The 17,726-nt window shown below is 33.7% G+C and overlaps 1 protein-coding gene and 2 long non-coding RNA genes across 4 annotated transcripts in view; all 3 read right to left on the minus strand.

Moving 5' to 3' along the window:
• Nucleotides 1-17,726, minus strand: part of cdk5rap1 (CDK5 regulatory subunit associated protein 1) — a 250,271-nt gene that overhangs the window by 160,229 nt on the left and 72,316 nt on the right. For both annotated transcript variants that reach the window (XM_077202895.1, XM_077202896.1), the window contains one exon: nt 10,846-11,056. In XM_077202895.1, coding sequence (XP_077059010.1) covers nt 10,846-11,056 — 211 coding nt within the window. The remainder of the gene's footprint in view (nt 1-10,845; nt 11,057-17,726) is intronic.
• Nucleotides 1,929-2,168, minus strand: LOC143711452 (uncharacterized). The gene is made up of 2 exons (XR_013194850.1): nt 2,099-2,168; nt 1,929-2,030 (listed from the first exon to the last, which is right to left on the minus strand). It is a non-coding gene; the product is annotated as an uncharacterized LOC143711452 (long non-coding RNA).
• LOC143711453 (uncharacterized) lies at nt 3,874-4,530 on the minus strand. The gene is made up of 2 exons (XR_013194851.1): nt 4,428-4,530; nt 3,874-3,961 (listed from the first exon to the last, which is right to left on the minus strand). It is a non-coding gene; the product is annotated as an uncharacterized LOC143711453 (long non-coding RNA).

Consider the following 17,726-nt stretch of genomic DNA (forward strand, 5'->3'; position numbering starts at 1 on the left):
CAAGATCATGTCATATGACTTTATTTTGATTAGACATTAGACATTAAAATGCAAACTGATGTTTATTGTCATGTTCTTGATTTATAAAAGAAAATCATGAGAATTTACAGGGGTGCCCAAACTTTTTCATACCACTGTAATCTGCTCTTTCTAACTGATCTCTTTCTTTTTAAACTAATCTTTCTTTCTTTCTAACTAATCTTTCTTTATTTCTAACTAATCTTTCTTTCTTTCTTTCTTTCTTTCTAACTAATCTTTCTTTCTTTTTTTCTAACTAATCTTTTTTTCTTTCTAACTAATCTTTCTTTCTTTCTAACTAATCTATCTATCTTTCTGTCTAACTAATCTCTTTCTAACTAATCCATCTTTCTTTCTTTCTAACTAATCTATCTATCTTTCTGTCTAACTAATCTCTTTCTAACTAATCTTTCTTTCTTTCTTTCTAACTAATCTTTTTTCTTTCTTTCTAACTAATCTTTTTTTCTTTCTTTCTAACTAATCTATTTATATTTCTTTCTTTCTTTCTAACTAATATATTTCTTTCTTTCTAACTAATCTTTCTTTCTGTCTAACTAATCTATCTATCTTTCTGTCTTTCTAACTAATCCATCTTTCTTTCTTTCTAACTAATATATCTATCTTTCTTTCTAACTAATCTTTTTTCTTTCTTTCTAACTATTTTTTTCTTTCTTTCTAACTAATCTATTTATCTTTCTTTCTTTCTTTCTTTCTAGCTAATATATTTCTATCTTTCTAACTAATCCATCTTTCTTTCTAACTAATCAGTCTATCTTTCTTTCTAACTTATCTTTCTTTCTAACTAATCTTTTTTCTTTCTTTCTAACTAATCTATCTATCTTTCTTTCTAACTAATATATATTTCTTTCTTTCTAACTAATCTTTCTTTCTTTCTAACTAAACTAACTTTCTTTCTAACTAATCTTTCTTTCTAACTAATCTATCTTCTTTTCTTTCTAACTAATCTTTCATTTTAACTAATCCATCTTCCTTTCTTTCTAACTAATCTATCTATCTTTCTTTCTTACTAATCTTTCTCTTTCTAACTAATCTTTTTTCTTTCTTTCTCTTTCTAACTAATCTTTTTTCTTTCTTTCTAAGTACCTTTTTTCTTTCTAACTAATCTATATCTTTCTTTCTAACTAATCTATCTTTCTTTTTTACTAATCTTTCTTTCTTTCTTTCTAACTAATCCATCTTTCTTTCTTTTTTTCTTTCTAACTAATCTATCTTTCTTTCTAACTAATCCATCTTTCTTTCTTTCTTTCTTTCTTTCTAACTAATCTTTTTTCTTTCTTTAACTAATCTTTCTTTCTTTCTAACTAATATTTTTTTCTTTCTTTCTAAATAATCTATCTCTTTCTTTCTAACTAATGTAGTAGAAATTTTAATAGTCATTGATCCCAAACAGGTATCATAAGAGAAAGAACCTATTCAATGTATAAAAGTATATGTGTGTACGTGCTTGTGTGTGACGTTTCAGGAACATATGGGGCAGGAGCTCTGACCTTAGGGACAGTCAGTTTTGGCCAGCTTATTTCAGTACCAGTTTGTGTCTTTAAGTAGAAACTGAACAGCAGTAAGGACCTTATCTGGGTGGGTGAAAGGTACAGCGGGTGAGGAGGAACCTTGAAAAGAGTATATAGGCTGTCTCTTGCACTCTCTTGCACAGCGTAACTTCTGTGTACTAGACTGAACCTATTCTTGCAAGAATAAATACTTTCCTTTTTTTATTAATTTGACTCTGAGTGTCTCTTACGCAGTGATGATGTTTAACAGAATTTTTGCCACAACACTAATCTATCTTTCTTTCTTTCTAACTAATCTCTCTTTCTTTCTTTCTAACTAATCTATCTATCTTTCTTTCTTTCTAACTAATCTTTTTTATTTCTAACTAATCTTTCTCTCTATTTTTAACTAATCTTTCTTTCATTCTAACTAATCTTTCTTTCTAACTAATCTTTCTTTCTAACTGATCTCTTTCTTTTTAACTAATCTTTCTTTCTTTCTAACTAATCTTTCTTTGTTCCTACCTAATCTTTCTTTCTTTCTTTCTAAATAATCTTTCTTTCTTTCTAACTGATCTATCTTTCTTTCTAACTAATCTTTCTTTCTAAGCTTTCTTTTTAACTAATCTTTCTTTCTAACTAATCTATCTATCTTTCTTTCTAACTAATCTATCTTTCTTTCTTTTTAACTAATCTTTCTTTCTAACTAATCTATTTATCTTTCTTTCTTTCTAACTAATATATTTCTTTCTTTCTAACTAATCTTTCTTTCTAACTAATCTATCTATCTTTCTGTCTTTCTTTCTAATTAATCTTTCTTTCTAACTAATCCATCTTTCTTTCTAACTAATCTAATCTATCTATCTATCTATCTTTCTTACTAATCTTTTTTCTTTCTTTCTAACTAATCTTTTTTCTTTCTTTCTAACTAATCTATTTATCTTTCTTTCTTTCTTTCTTTCTAACTAATATATTTCTTTCTAACTAATCTTTCTAACTAATCCATCTTTCTTTCTTTCTAACTAATCTATCTTTCTTTCTAACTAATCTTTCTTTCTAACTAATCTTTTTTCTTTCTTTCTAACTAATCTATCTATCTTTCTTTCTAACTAATATATATATATATTTCTTTCTAACTAATCTTTCTTTCTTTCTTTCTAACTAATCTATCTATCTTTCTTTCTAACTAATCTTTCTTTCCAACTAATCTGTCTTTCTTTCTAACTAATCTTTCATTTTAACTAATCCATCTTCCTTTCTTTCTAACTAATCTATCTATCTTTCTTTCTTACTAATCTTTCTCTTTCTAACTAATCTTTTTTCTTTCTTTCTAAGTACCTTTTTTCTTTCTAACTAATCTATATATTTCTTTCTTTCTAACTAATCTATCTTTCTTTTTTACTAATCTTTCTTTCTTTCTAACTAATCCATCTTTCTTTCTTTTCTTTCTAACTAATCTATCTTTCTTTCTTTCTTTCTAACTAATCTATCTTTCTTTCTAACTAATCTTTTTTCTTTCTTTAACAAATCTTTCTTTCTTTCTAACTAATCTTTTTTTCTTTCTTTCTAAATAATCTATCTCTTTCTTTCTAACTAATGTAGTAGAAATTTTAATAGTCATTGATCCCAAACAGGTATCATAAGAGAAAGAACCTATTCAATGTATAAAAGTATATGTGTGTACGTGCTTGTGTGTGACGTTTCAGGAACATATGGGACAGGAGCTCTGACCTTAGGGACAGTCAGTTTTGGCCAGCTTATTTCAGTACCAGTTTGTGTCTTTAAGTAGAAACTGAACAGCAGTAAGGACCTTATCTGGGTGGGTGAAAGGTACAGCGGGTGAGGAGGAACCTTGAAAAGAGTATATAGGCTGTCTCTTGCACTCTCTTGCACAGCGTAACTTCTGTGTACTAGACTGAACCTATTCTTGCAAGAATAAATACTTTCCTTTTTTTATTAATTTGACTCTGAGTGTCTCTTACGCAGTGATGCTGTTTAACAGAATTTTTACCACAACACTAATCTATCTTTCTTTCTTTCTAACTAATCTCTCTTTCTTTCTTTCTTTCTAACTATTCTATCTTTCTTTCTTTCTTACTAATCTTTCTTTCTAACTAATCTTTTTTTCTTTCTTTCTAACTAATCTCTCTTTATTTTTAACTAATCTCTCTTTCTTTCTAACTAATCTTTCTTTCTAACTGATCTCTTTCTTTCTAACTAATCTATCTATCTATCTATTCTTTCTTTCTAACTAATCTATCTTTCTTTCTAACTAATCTTTTTTCTTTCTAACTAATCTTTTTTTCTTTCTTTCTAACTAATCTTTCTCTCTATTTTTTAACTAATCTTTCTTTCATTCTAACTAATCTTTCTTTCTAACTAATCTTTCTTTCTAACTGATCTTTTTAACTAATCTTTCTTTCTTTCTAACTAATCTTTCTTTGTTCCTACCTAATCTTTCTTTCTTTCTTTCTTTCTAAATAATCTTTCTTTCTAACTGATCTATCTTTCTTTCTAACTAATCTTTCTTTCTAAGCTTTCTTTTTAACTAATCTTTCTTTCTAACTAATCTATCTATCTTTCTTTCTTTCTAACTAATCTATCTTTCTTTCTTTCTTACTAATCTTTCTTTCTAACTAATCTTTTTTCTTTCTAACTAATCTTTTTTTCTTTCTTTCTAACTAATCTCTCTTTATTTTTAACTAATCTCTCTTTCTTTCTAACTAATCTTTCTTTCTAACTGATCTCTTTCTTTCTAACTAATCTTTTTTTCTAACTAATCTTTTTTTCTAACTAATCCATCTTTCTTTCTTTCTTTCTTTCTAACTAATCTATCTATATTTCTTTCTAACTAATCTATCTTTCTTTCTTTCTAACTAATCTTTCTCTTCATTTTTTTACTAATCTTTCTTTCTAACTGATCTCTTTCTTTTTAACTAATCTTTCTTTCTTTCTAACTAATCTTTCTTTTTTTCTAACTAATCTTTCTATCTTTCTTTCTAACTAATCTACTTTCTTTCTTTTTAACTAATCTTTCTTTCTAGCTAATCTTTCTTTCTAATCTTTCTTTCTTTTTTAACTAATCTTTATTTCTAACAAATCTTTTTTCTTTCTAACTAATCTATCTTTCTTTCTAACTAATCTATCTTTCTTTCGCTTTCTTTCTTTCTTACTAATCCATCTTTCTTTCTTTCTAACTACTCCATCTTTCTCTCTTTCTAACTACTCCATCTTTCTTTTTTCTAAATCCATCTTTCTTTCTTTCTTACTAATCGATCTTTCTTTCTTTCTAACTAATCCATCTTTCTTTCTTTTTGTCTAACTAATCAATCTTTCTTTCTAACAAATCCATCTTTCTTTCTTTCTAACAAATCCATCCATCTATTTCTTTCTAACTAATCCATCTTTCTTTTTTATTTCTTTCTAACTAAGCCATATTTCTTTCTTTCTAACAAATCCATCCATCTTTATTTCTTTCTAACAAATCCATCTTTCTTTCTTTCTTTCTAACTAATCTATCTTTCTTTCTTTTTTTCTAACTAATCCATCTTTCTTTCTTTCTTTCTAAGTAATCAATCTTTCTTTCTTTCCTTCTTATCTATATTTCTTTCTAAATAATCTTTCTTTCTTTCTAAATAATCTTTCTTTCTAACTAATCTTTATTTTATTGAAACTAATCTTTCTATCTATCTAACTAATCTTTATTTTCTTTCTAACTTATCATTTTCTTTCTTTCTAACTAATCCATCTATCAAATTTCAAACTACTTTAAACTTCAAACTATTTTAAACTTCTTCAACTCTCTGGTCTGGCTTTTTCAAACCAACCTAAAGTTTGTCTCATCAAACTTTTTTTTCGAGTTTTCCTGTTATCACTGTAAAGCTGCTTTGAAACAATCTGCATTGTAAAAAGCACTATATAAATAAAGGTGACTTGACTTGACAATAAAAGTTATTCGAACATTGAATGATCTATATGCATTACACAGTTTTATTTGCAAGCTGGTTATATTGGGCTTTATTAAACTTTATGAAACTATAATAAATTTATATTAATTTTTTTTACTTACAAGTCAATCTATTGAACCATTTACAGAGACTTTATAGCTGCAGTCCATAACTTTTTTGTGTTCAAAATGTAAAAAAAAAAAAATATATAATAAGCGAGAACATCATGAATCCATTTTCCAAACAGTGTTTTTGTCTTATCCTGAATCACTACGGTACACCTATAATAAGCATTATATTCTGACTATTTTAGACTGGTCGGGGTTGTACCACTGTGGAGTAGCCCAGTACCTGCGTGACTCATCATAGACATAAACAGAGATAGCTCTGTTAACGGCTAAACGTTAGCTCTGTTAATGGCTAAAAGATAAAGGGCTGCAATGTTCCTCTGCAAGATGCGTGCTGCAATGTTCCTCTGCAAAATGCGTGCGTTCTGTTTATTAACAGCTAGAGCACCAAAAGTTACGGACTGCAGATTTAAACTATGAGATCTAAAAGGATTTGTTATTCTGTGGTTCCCCCTCTGGTGGACAATATTAGTATTGTGGCCTTCATATCCTGAATCCAATTGATATAAATAGCTAATATTTTAAGAATTGCTGTTATTGTCCCGAGCATCAGAAGTTCATGAAACTGCATGTTTTCTATCAGAATGTCTTGTTGTCCATGTGTATGAAGTAGGGGGGTCCCTGGCTAAGGATTTTCATAGTCGAATCAGAATCGTCAAGTCTTCCATATAGTCGACTAATAGTCGAATCGTGTGTGTGGGGTTAGGGAGGGGGCGGTGCTTTAATATTTTAAAGCCGCGATGTACAGAACATCACACAAAGATATAGAAAAAAATGTAGAAAAACATTTCGGATCAATACAACTAAGAAATAACATAAATAACTGCAGAAAGGCCACACTGCAGAAAGGATTTGCATTTCACATGCAAATCAAATTAAATCGGCTAAATTGCCTGTGCGAGCAGGCTCTAAGTACCTACAAGGTACTTGCACATCTATGCACCGAAAAATAATCAACAATTAATTTACATAATTAAATTAGAACAGAATATACCTTTCTAAAAAAAATAAAAAAAACGAAATAAGTCTGAATCAAGTCACAAGATGCAGAACAATTGTGTGCAAAGTGCCTAAAGTGCAGGGGAACATATAATTAAAACACAAGCCACAAATAGTTAAATTAGATTACACTGAGTGATCAATAAAGTAAAAAAATATATAAAGATATTATTAAAATATCGAAAGTATAGCCAGAATGGTCAACTTTGTCTTTTTAACTGCAGAAACAACAATAAACGCTGAACTCGAGTGACAGTTTATCTAAACATGTTCTCAGCATCCAAAAATCAAATTAGAACCGGCTGAATTTTTTTGAAATTACTTGTACCCTACCTGATCGAGAGAGAAAAATCTAGTCTTTCACTCTGTCTGTGTCTCTGTGTCCATTTGAGTCTTTTCAAATTGTGTGCGCGGATAAAATACATTCTAAAACGCTTAACATGAAAAACGTTTAACGGCTTAATGTCCTAAGACAGTTATATTAAAAGATCAAATTCTATTATTTCATTTATTTTTCTGGTAATCAAATGAAGGTATAAAACAGTAATTTATCTTTTATTAAAATGAAAATTAAACAAGCCTTTTAAATTTTTGGCAAACAAGTGCTACACAACAGATGTTTACTGTTAGAAATTATAACATGGAAGAAAATTTGTTTTAATAATAATTGTATTATTATTAGTAGTCAAGTCAAGTCACCTTAATTTATATAGCGCTTTAACTATATAGATTGTTTCAAAGCAGATTTACAGTGATAATAGAAAATTAAAGTAAAAGAGATTGTTTTGGCTTTACAGCAACTCTAGAATAAAGTTATTGTCTAGCTAAAGTTAGTTTTGATTGATTCAATTCCGTCGCAACGATCATCAGTTATTAACCTAGGGGTTGCTAACAAGACACCGTTCTAACAGAAAACCCTTAATGCGATCCGGCCGCTCATTTGCTCAAAACAGTGCCTGGTGGCTCGAGAACGCAAACCATGAAATAGGTTCCAAGGTACAAGCCTTGAAAAATGTATAATACAGAATTTTTTTATCGCTTCCACATAGCCACGTGAACCGGAATTATCCCGACAACGTTTTATTTGTACAGAGGTAAAAGGAAGGGAAGGAGGCCTTCACATTGGAGAGACTAGTTGACACTTGAGGACTGCGTTGTCATCGTGTCCTGGCGCAGGTCCTTCATCAGATCCAGATACGGTAAACCTCGGGATAAACAGAGAGTCTAATATTAACGTAGACACAATCCTTCTTATGATGTATGTATATTAAAAATATATCTAAATTACGTCATATGCTCTCAATTAAAAATGCAGAACAATTAGTTAATGAATTCATGACATCAAGGCTAGATTATTGTAATGCTCAACTGGGTCTACTGCACGTTTGACTCTCTGGTGACTAAGCCCTTTTTGGTCCGTTTTCTCTATTTTTACATTTGGGCTTATAAACTATATGTAATGGAAATGGAACAATATGTGTTTGGTATCTATGGATTCAGAAGACCCTAAGCTAAAATAAGCATACATGTAATGTGTTTATAAAGGAAGTATGAGTGAAAAATGTACAATAAACTAGAGATAAACTTTTGTCATTTATTTCTGAAAATCACACATCACACAACAATAGTGAACAGTTTTTGAACAAAAAATATATTTGTCAAAGCCTTTGCTTGACAGCAGTGTTGTGCAAGTTACTCCCAAACTGTAATACATTATATATTACTTGTTACTGTTATTTAAAAGTAATTCATTACCTTACAATATTACTGTCTCAGAATTGTAATGCGTTACATTACTCCTGTATTACTTTTGAGTTACTTTCACCAAAATAACTATACAGGAGTAGAACTTAACATTCTAAAATGACCAGGGCTGTAAGGATATGCCATATCATATGAAACCGAAATCGCGACACTCAGATCCACGAACCTGCAGAATCGCGACACACCCCTTCCAACTCCCAGCGTTATCCATACCGTCCAGTTCCAATGCTACCACATCTTTAAATTACTATTAGTATTATCTGAAGTTAACTTAACATTATAAAATACGTAGACCTACACCACAAAACTAGTTGAGGATAAATTATTTAAAATTTGGGAATTCCAGCGTTATGGACATGACATTTGCAGTCAAAACTTTAAATATAAATTCTCAGAAAATGCATTACCAAAATATTGAAACGTCTGTTTATCCATAGGCTCCTCCCTGAAAGGAGTCCAGACATTAGAAAAATATCAGTCTACACATGCGTTTTATATTTAATATTAGGGAAATAGACAGTCATGCATGACAAAAAAAATCTTTAACTTTTAGGAGGCAACGATTTTTTTATTTTTTTTATTTTTGTAATTCTGTGAATTACACTGCGCAAATCGGATAAAGAAGGGTTGGCTCTCCACAGAACATAAAATATTCATTTTATTTTATTTTTCGTGTTCGCATTTATGAGGAAAAAACAATGTTACAGACGTGACAGTTCTCCGTTATGGACGCGACCGGTCTGAAGCGGCACTAAAAGAGTGCTTTAAAACTCTCACAGAGACCTTACACACACAAAGCCTTTCTTTAAAGTGAATTTCGTTTTGTATTAATTGGATCTTAAATTTAATCAATGTTTCGTCAACCAATTGCCTGGATTTAAGCGCGTGAACTGGAGCGCGTCTAATAAATGAACCGAAACTCAGCGTATAAGGTAGCCTATTCACGGACCTGAAAAATATATCTATATTGAAATGTCTACTTGTAAACAGAACAATTCAAAACGAAAGAAAACAGACTGCTCTCTGCTTATGAAATGAAATGTGCATTTCTCTCTGGTGCATTCACTACTGCGAAGATCGCGAGGCAGCATCGTCAACTTCATCTTGACTTTATTAATAAACAATTAAAATGTCTCCTTCCTATATTTGACATATTCATAATCATTGCTTTTGCCGGTTCTTTGTGACAGCTTTTCGGTGCATCGGCAGCGCCGCCGCCCTTACATGAACGCGTCACCACCGCATCAAAAACATGATTTTGTGATGAAAACATGAAAAATACCACATAAACATAGCCTAACTGTTTAGAAAGAAAACACAGAACGAATAGCCTAATGCGCATACGTCCATCTCGCGAATGTAGTCTTCTTCATGCCATCTTCACCATTAGCCGCTTTTCCACTGGCCAGCGCGAGCACAGAGGCCGAAATCATGCCTCACGGCACTCCTGTAAAAAATAAATCGCTATACAAATATATCAGACGCTGCCATTAAGTCTTTATTTACAGACTTGGACACCACACGCGGCTATTGACTGACCACGAACAGGTAATTTAGCCTACTTGCATTTTTCATTCGTTAATGTCTCGCGGTCTTGCTGTTTTTTGTTGTTGTTTGTTTTACAATTAAAACTAAAAGTCTGTTGTAACGCAAGCCTTACTGAACATGTACCGAGTAAAATATTACTGAAAATTGATAAGTAATGCCTTACACTACTGCGTTACAGCAAAAAGTAATATGTTACTGTAATGCATTACTTTTGTAACGCGTTACTCCCAACACTGCTTGACAGACATGTGTAATTGTTAAATAAAATGTGTAAAGAACAATAAAAATCTAACTTTTTTTACAAATAGTCCCAGGCGTTTTTCTTAGGAATGCTTTCTCCTTGTCACTCTACAGTAATTGTTCCAGAGCCTGTTCCACTGCAAATCGTTTATTGCTTGCCATCATAAAAGTGCTAAAACAATAAATAATGCTATAATTGTATGCATGTATGTATGTATGTATATATATATATATACACACACATACATGCAAATATATATATATATATATATATATATTATAATTCTTCGGTCTCTCTCTCATATAAATCTCAGCGCACTCTCGCTCCGTAAAGCCTTGTTTATACTCGACGCGTCCGTTCGCTTTCTGTCATCAGATGTTGGCACCAGTACCCTAGGGTGCTGATGCCACCATTTGTAAAACTTGGTGGCACCAGTGTCACTGCTCTCATATTTTAGTCTGGAGCCCTAAGAGTAGACTCCAAAGTCACTACACTTGATGCATCTACTATAATCTGTGTGCATTTACACATTCAAATACATCTACAATTATTACATTTAAAGAGATAGATTTAAAATAAAAACTCCTAAGCCAACATGAAATCTAATTTAACTCATTTAAATCTAATCTAACTTTTGAAAATACATTAGTCTTCATCATAAGATGCCATTCCTGATATACTGCATTACTCACACAAAAGCACTGTGCCCCTCCAGAGTCCTATGGACAGGCATGACGTCAGCATAAGTCTCCTCTAATGACAACAACACATTGCTGGCCCTCTGGCCTCCGTGAGCAAGAGACAGTAATCGGGGCAGATCTCTGTATGAGTCTGGCCCTGCCAGAACATCCACCAACTTCTCCCGCTCAAGTAATTCAAACTTCAGTCCTTCAGCCATACAACCTACAGTAGGACAGAAGATATATATATTAGGACTTGACAAGAAGAATGGTCAGTTGATGAAACTTGCCCAGTCTGAATTGTGAGCAGAAATGCAGTACTGTCCCAGTTTATGCAAATGTAGAGCTACTGTGAATACAAGAAAAAGTGAAGGGGCGTACACACAACATATGTCCCTGTGTCAAAAAACAACTAGACATGACGGAATAGATTATAATAGAACACATGGTCTTAAAACTGAAACTATATTTAATTTGACATTTGAAGAAACTATATTTAAACTTGACCATGTTTTATCAGTACAGTAACATAAAAGTGTATGTATTTTCTCCACAATGCACAATGCACGAGTACTACCACCAACACATGAAAAATATGACTAACAAGGGCTGCATTATATATCGAAATATCACAAATGGACATATCACGATATTCAACGGTGTGCAATATCTGAATGATTTTAATAGGCTACTTTTTGAAAAGTTAAGTTGCGAAAAGTCAAAGCTTTAGATCGATGCATATAGCAAAGAATAGACTGGGCAAGTGAATGATACTTACGTGTGACACCCACAGTGCGCGCACAAACAAGCCACCTCTCGGACAGCATGCAATCACAAATTCAGTTCTCTTTTGTGGCTTCTTGCACTCAAACAGTCAAATACACACAATAGTTATGTCAAAATGCCTGTCTTGGCGAGTATTTATGAACAGTTGGTTATGTCTTAAGTAAATGTGAACAGTTGGGAAAGAAACTGGATACGTGTCAGCAGTACTGCTGCTAGCCATTTTGGTGCCCTAAGCATAATTCCTTTATGATGAAGTTAAAATGACATGGTCAGATTTGTGACATTACTTTTTATGTAATGCTAAAACACTGCTGTTCACTCTCAGAAGTTGTAGTGATTCTTTCTTTTCACAGAAAGAATGTGAAACATACAGTATATAGGCCTATTGGTTTTATCATTTTCATGTCCTAATTACATTTAAATATAATTAGGGGCCAAGCACCGAAGGTGCGGAGGCACCTATTGAAAACGTTGGCGTTCTTATTAAGGGCCAAGTACAGAATGTGCGTAGGCACCTATTGTATCCGTTGGCGTTCCTATTATTATTAGGGGCCAAGCAAAGAATGCGTAGATTTTAAGACAGCTTTTTGGTCAAAAGATATATTTAATTTCCAAAAATGCTATTGACTTTTGAATACATTTGCCTATTGTAATGACACTGATCTTAATAGATTACTTGGGTTATGCCGAAAACATAGATACCAATTTTGCCATAATCAGCCAAACTTCCTGTCCGCCATATTTATTCTCTTTTAAAACCTTCTTTTTCAAACTTCTCCTAGACCATTCGTCCGATTTTCACCAAAATCGGATAGTCTCATCTCCAGACCGTGCCGACTAAAAGTGATGGATTTCTTGACGATAGACGAAACCGTTTTCATATACCGCAGCAGCAAAATTGAGGCATGCTGCCAAAATTACTATTCAGGTTTTATCACTGCAATGCCTTGACATTTTAACACCAAACTTTGTATGTGTCATTGTCACATCACTCTGACCGCAACCCATACATTTCGTAACTGCTCCACCTATTGGTCAAAAGTGATATACATTAACTAAAAATATGATTTAATGGCTTATGATTTTTCAGCCATTTTGCCTAAATTCATCTTTGAATGTCTTTAATTGCTCCTTGCTGCAGATGGTCTGAAGCTCCGAGTTATGTTGGCATGTCTTGTCATCTTTTTTGCGCTTGGCCCCGGTAATGGGTGCTTGCAGCTATATTTATTATTATTTTTCCTTCTTCTTCCGCTCTGGAAGTCTATGACAGCCCATAAATCCGTTTGTGGGAAAGTTATGAAATTTGGCACACTGATAGAGGACAGTCCGAACTGTCACCATAGACAATTTGGAGTCTTTAACTCAATCCCTCTAGCGCCACCAACTGTCCAAGGTTTCACTCATGTTTATGCTAATAACTTTTGAATCATAAGGGCTAGAAACAAAATTGAAATCCCATGGTTCCATGGCTGAAGCAGATTTGATTGCACCCTATGACGTCATTTTCCGTCTTTTGAAAATTTTCCGAAAAACCTACTTTTTCAAACTCGTCCAAAACGATTGCTCCAATTTTCACCAAAGTTGAACCAGATCATCTTCAGACCATGCCGACAAAAATGTATGTCGATTGATCAAACCATTCTCAAATACTGCACAAAAACAGACATAAGGCTGTATCTCCATTACGCTTTATCGGATTCAGACCAAATTTGGTACATGCCATCACAACCATGGCCTGAGGCTACATGCAGCGTTTCGGCGCAGAGCCACATACTCGTCCGGAGATATGAAAAATGGCTATACTTGCTAATAACTTCACAGTGATTTATCCAAAAATCATAAAATTGGTCTCGTTAGATTCAGGACGTCATGCCGAGTCGACTGATATCCAATTTTTCAATATCGACCATTTTAGGCGTCGGCCATTTTTTATTTTGTACCAAAATGCTGTATTTTATGAAAGCATGATCGTATTGTTACAAAACTCAGTATGGGTCATCAGTGACCCTCCTACGATGCTCTGAAGGAGCCTGAGAAGTTTCGAACCCGGGCCGCCTAGTGGTAAAATAAAATTTTCAAATGCTTATAACTCTGGGTGTGGTTGACTTATTTTTACGGGAGTCATCTCATTAGGTTCCTGAATCCTTACCGAGAACCAACAATACCAAACATGCTAGGTTTCGCCTTACGGTTTGTGTAGCGTTGTGATTTAGCGCTTAAAAAATATTTGCTAATATCTCCAAAACCGTTAGACTGATCGAGACGAAACCACAGTCAGAAGTTTGAAAACATAGGTCGTTGGCTGCACACTAATGCTCAAATGTCAAAATATTAATTGTAAGTGGCATAAAAAATGCAAACAAAGTCAGGTGTGGGTCATTTGTATGCGTTTATACTTATGTCTATAACTTCAAAACAAAATTAGATATGTTCACCAAATTTGACACACATATCTATGGGCTCACTCTGAGGACACATTAAAAAATGAGTGGGATTGCGCCACTTGTTGGTGCTATAATAGAACTGTACAAAAGGCCCGGATGCCCTTAAATGTCCCAGATGATCCTGACCAATCACAGCGCACAATGTTACCAAAGCGGCACCTGTGCTGAAGTGGAACCGCGTTGGTATTTAGAGAGAAGATGCTGCGCATATGTTAAGAGTGTAAAATTCTGGGCAGCTTCATTATAGTTTATCCATAGTTGTTCGAGTACTATTCAGTTGAAGTATCTATTAAGATGCAGTGTGCGTACATGTCAAGTAAGTTTATATTTACAAATATTTCCTATTGATACCAAGAAACTAGTAGTTTACATTTATTAGTCTAAAGAGTAGCCGATTAGCATCATTCTGACTTTATTACTCTTTCTATTCAGTGTATTTTGGAGTTTTCTATGCATTACTTTTAGGTTAGACGTTTATGTATTGGACACTATGTTATTATTGGATGTACGCGCTAATTTGGAAATTAGTATTATCACATGGTGATCAGCTGCTTATCACATGCATATGACATGCCCAGTTGAGCGAAATTTACACTTCCTTCTTGTGGCGATGTTCAGAGTAATTATTTAACATTGTCCAATAGTACTTTATGAATGGGATTGTTGTATACAACCTGAATACTGTTAATTATTTAAATGTTAATGTTGTAGAATAAATGTATGTATATATTAATGTTTATTTCTCTTGTATAATTTGTTATAGAACCACACATGTAAACTCAACCAGCTCTTCAGTAAACAAAGTGAAACTTAGACCCTGCTTGGTGTGTCTCTTCAACTAAGAGTCAACTCATACAGTTCTGACCGACTGCCTGCTGTGTTTCACATCCATCTAAATTAGTCTACATCCGAACCTCTTCACTTCAAGAACAAAACATGAAATTGCCATTAACTTCAATACAGTATTGTGATATGAAATGTTATACTTTATGAATGCATTAGCGTATCAGCAGTCATCAGCACCATGCCTTGAAGATACGTAAAAAGTTTAAGGGCAGCGCCACCTTGTGGTAAAACATTTATAACGAAATTGCCAAAAATGCTAATACATTTTGAATAAATTTGCCTATTGTAATGACACTGGTCTTAATAGATTCTTTGGGTTATGCCGAAAACAATTTTGTCAGCCAAACTTCCTGTCCGCCATATTTATTTTCTTTAAAACCTACTTTTTCGTACTTCTAGACCGTTTGTCCAATTTTCACCAAAATCGAATCATATCATCTCCAGACCGTGCAGACTAAAAGTTATGGATTTCGTGATGACTGACTAACTGTTTTCGTATACCGCAGGATCAAATTTGAGTCATGCTGCCAAAATGACTATTCAGGCTTTATCTCTGCAATGCCTTGACATTTTGACACCAGTCTTTGTATGTCATTGGCACCTCACTCTGACCACACCACAAAAATTTCGTAACTGCGCCACCTATTGGTCGAAAGTGATAATCCATTAAATCATATTTTTTGTTAACGTATATGGTTTTTCAGCCATTTTGCCTGAATTCACCTTTAAATGTCTTTAATTGCTCCTTGTTGCAGTTGGTCTGACACTTTGCGCTTGGCCCCGATAATGGCTGCTTGCAGCTATATTTTAAATTGAATTTATGCACTTAAACAGTAGCGGCTCCTGGCCATAAATTTAAGTAGGGCAGATTTATGATACCCATTTTGTAAGATTTATATTCTAGTCGCTGAACACATCAGACACACTTTAGGCAGAATTCTGATGTCCTTGCATTATTCAGCCTGAGGGTGGCGCTCTAATGATGATTGGCAGACTTTAGTACACCCAACAAACGCATAGAATGCTAGAATTGCCTTAATGTATTATTTATTGCATCCGAATGTTGTTTTAGAATGTTGCAAATTAAGAATTCAAGTGAAGAAAACAATCATGTCTATTCTTAAAGCAAGCAAGCAAAAAAGTTATTTAGTTTATTTATATTTACATATACACTCACCTAAATGATTATTAAGAACACCTGTTCAATTTCTCATTAATGCAATTATCTAATCAACCAATCACATGGCAGTTGCTTCAATGCATTTAGGGGTGTGGTCCTGGTCAAGACAATCTCCTGAACTCCAAACTAAATGTCAGAATGTGAAAGAAAGGTGATTTAAGCAATTTTGAGCGTGGCATGGTTGTTGGTGCCAGACGGGCCGGTCTGAGTATTTCACAATCTGCTCAGTTACTGGGATTTTCACGCACAACCATTTCTAGGGTTTACAAAGAATGGTGTGAAAAGGGAAAAACATCCAGTATACGGCAGTCCTGTGGGCGAAAATGCCTTGTTGATGCTGGAGATCAGAGGAGAATGGGCCGACTGATTCAAGCTGATAGAAGAGCAACTTTGAATGAAATAACCACTCGTTACAACCGAGGTATGCAGCAAAGCATTTGTGAAGCCACAACACGCACAACCTTGAGGCGGATGGGCTACAAAAGCAGAAGACCCCACCGGGTACCACTCATCTCCACTACAAATAGGAAAAAGAGGCTACAATTTGCAAGAGCTCACCAAAATTGGACAGTTGAAGACTGGAAAAATGTTGCCTGGTCTGATGAGTCTCGATTTCTGTTGAGACATTCAGATGGTAGAGTCAGAATTTGGCGTAAACAGAATGAGAACATGGATCCATCATGCCTTGTTACCACTGTGCAGGCTGGTGGTGGTGGTGTAATGGTGTGGGGGATGTTTTCTTGGCACACTCTAGGCCCCTTAGTGCCAATTGGGCATCGTTTAAATGCAACGGCCTACCTGAGCATTGTTTCTGACCATGTCCATCCCTTTATGGCCACCATGTACCCATCCTCTGATGGCTACTTCCAGCAGGATAATGCACCATGTCACAAAGCTCGAATCATATCAAATTGGTTTCTTGAACATGACAATGAGTTCACTGTACTAAAATGGCCGCCACAGTCATCACATCTCAACCCAATAGAGTATCTCTGGGATGTGGTGGAACGGGAGCTTCGTGCCCTGGATGTGCATCCCACAAATCTCCATCAACTGCAGGAAGCTGTCCTATCAATATGGGCCAACATTTCTAAAGAATGCTTTCAGCACCTTGTTGAATCAATGCCATGTAGAATTAAGGCAGTTCTGAAGGCGAAAGGGGGTCAAACACAGTATTAGTATGGTGTTCCTAATAATCCTTTAGGTGTGTGTGTATATATATATATATATATATATATATATATATATATACATATATACAGGTCCTTCTCAAAAAATTAGCATATTGTGATAAAGTTCATTATTTTCCATAATGTAATGATAAAAATTAAACTTTCATATATTTTAGATTCATTGCACACCAACTTAAATATTTCAGGTCTTTTATTGTTTTAATACTGATGATTTTGACATACAGCTCATGAAAACCCAAAATTCCTATCTCAAAAAATTAGCATATCATGAAAATGGTCTGTAAACGAGCTATTAACCTAATCATCGGAATCAACTAATTAACTCTAAACACCTGCAAAAGATTCCTGAAGCTTTTAAAAACTCCCAGCCTGTTTCATTACTCAAAACCGCAATCATGGGTAAGACTGGCGACCTGACTGCTGTCCAGAAGGCCATCATTGACA

The sequence above is a fragment of the Siphateles boraxobius genome, unplaced genomic scaffold (assembly GCF_051911475.1).
Source record: "Siphateles boraxobius isolate OS27281-9 unplaced genomic scaffold, OSU_SipBor_1 5, whole genome shotgun sequence".
Classification (NCBI taxonomy): Eukaryota; Metazoa; Chordata; class Actinopteri; order Cypriniformes; family Leuciscidae; genus Siphateles; species Siphateles boraxobius.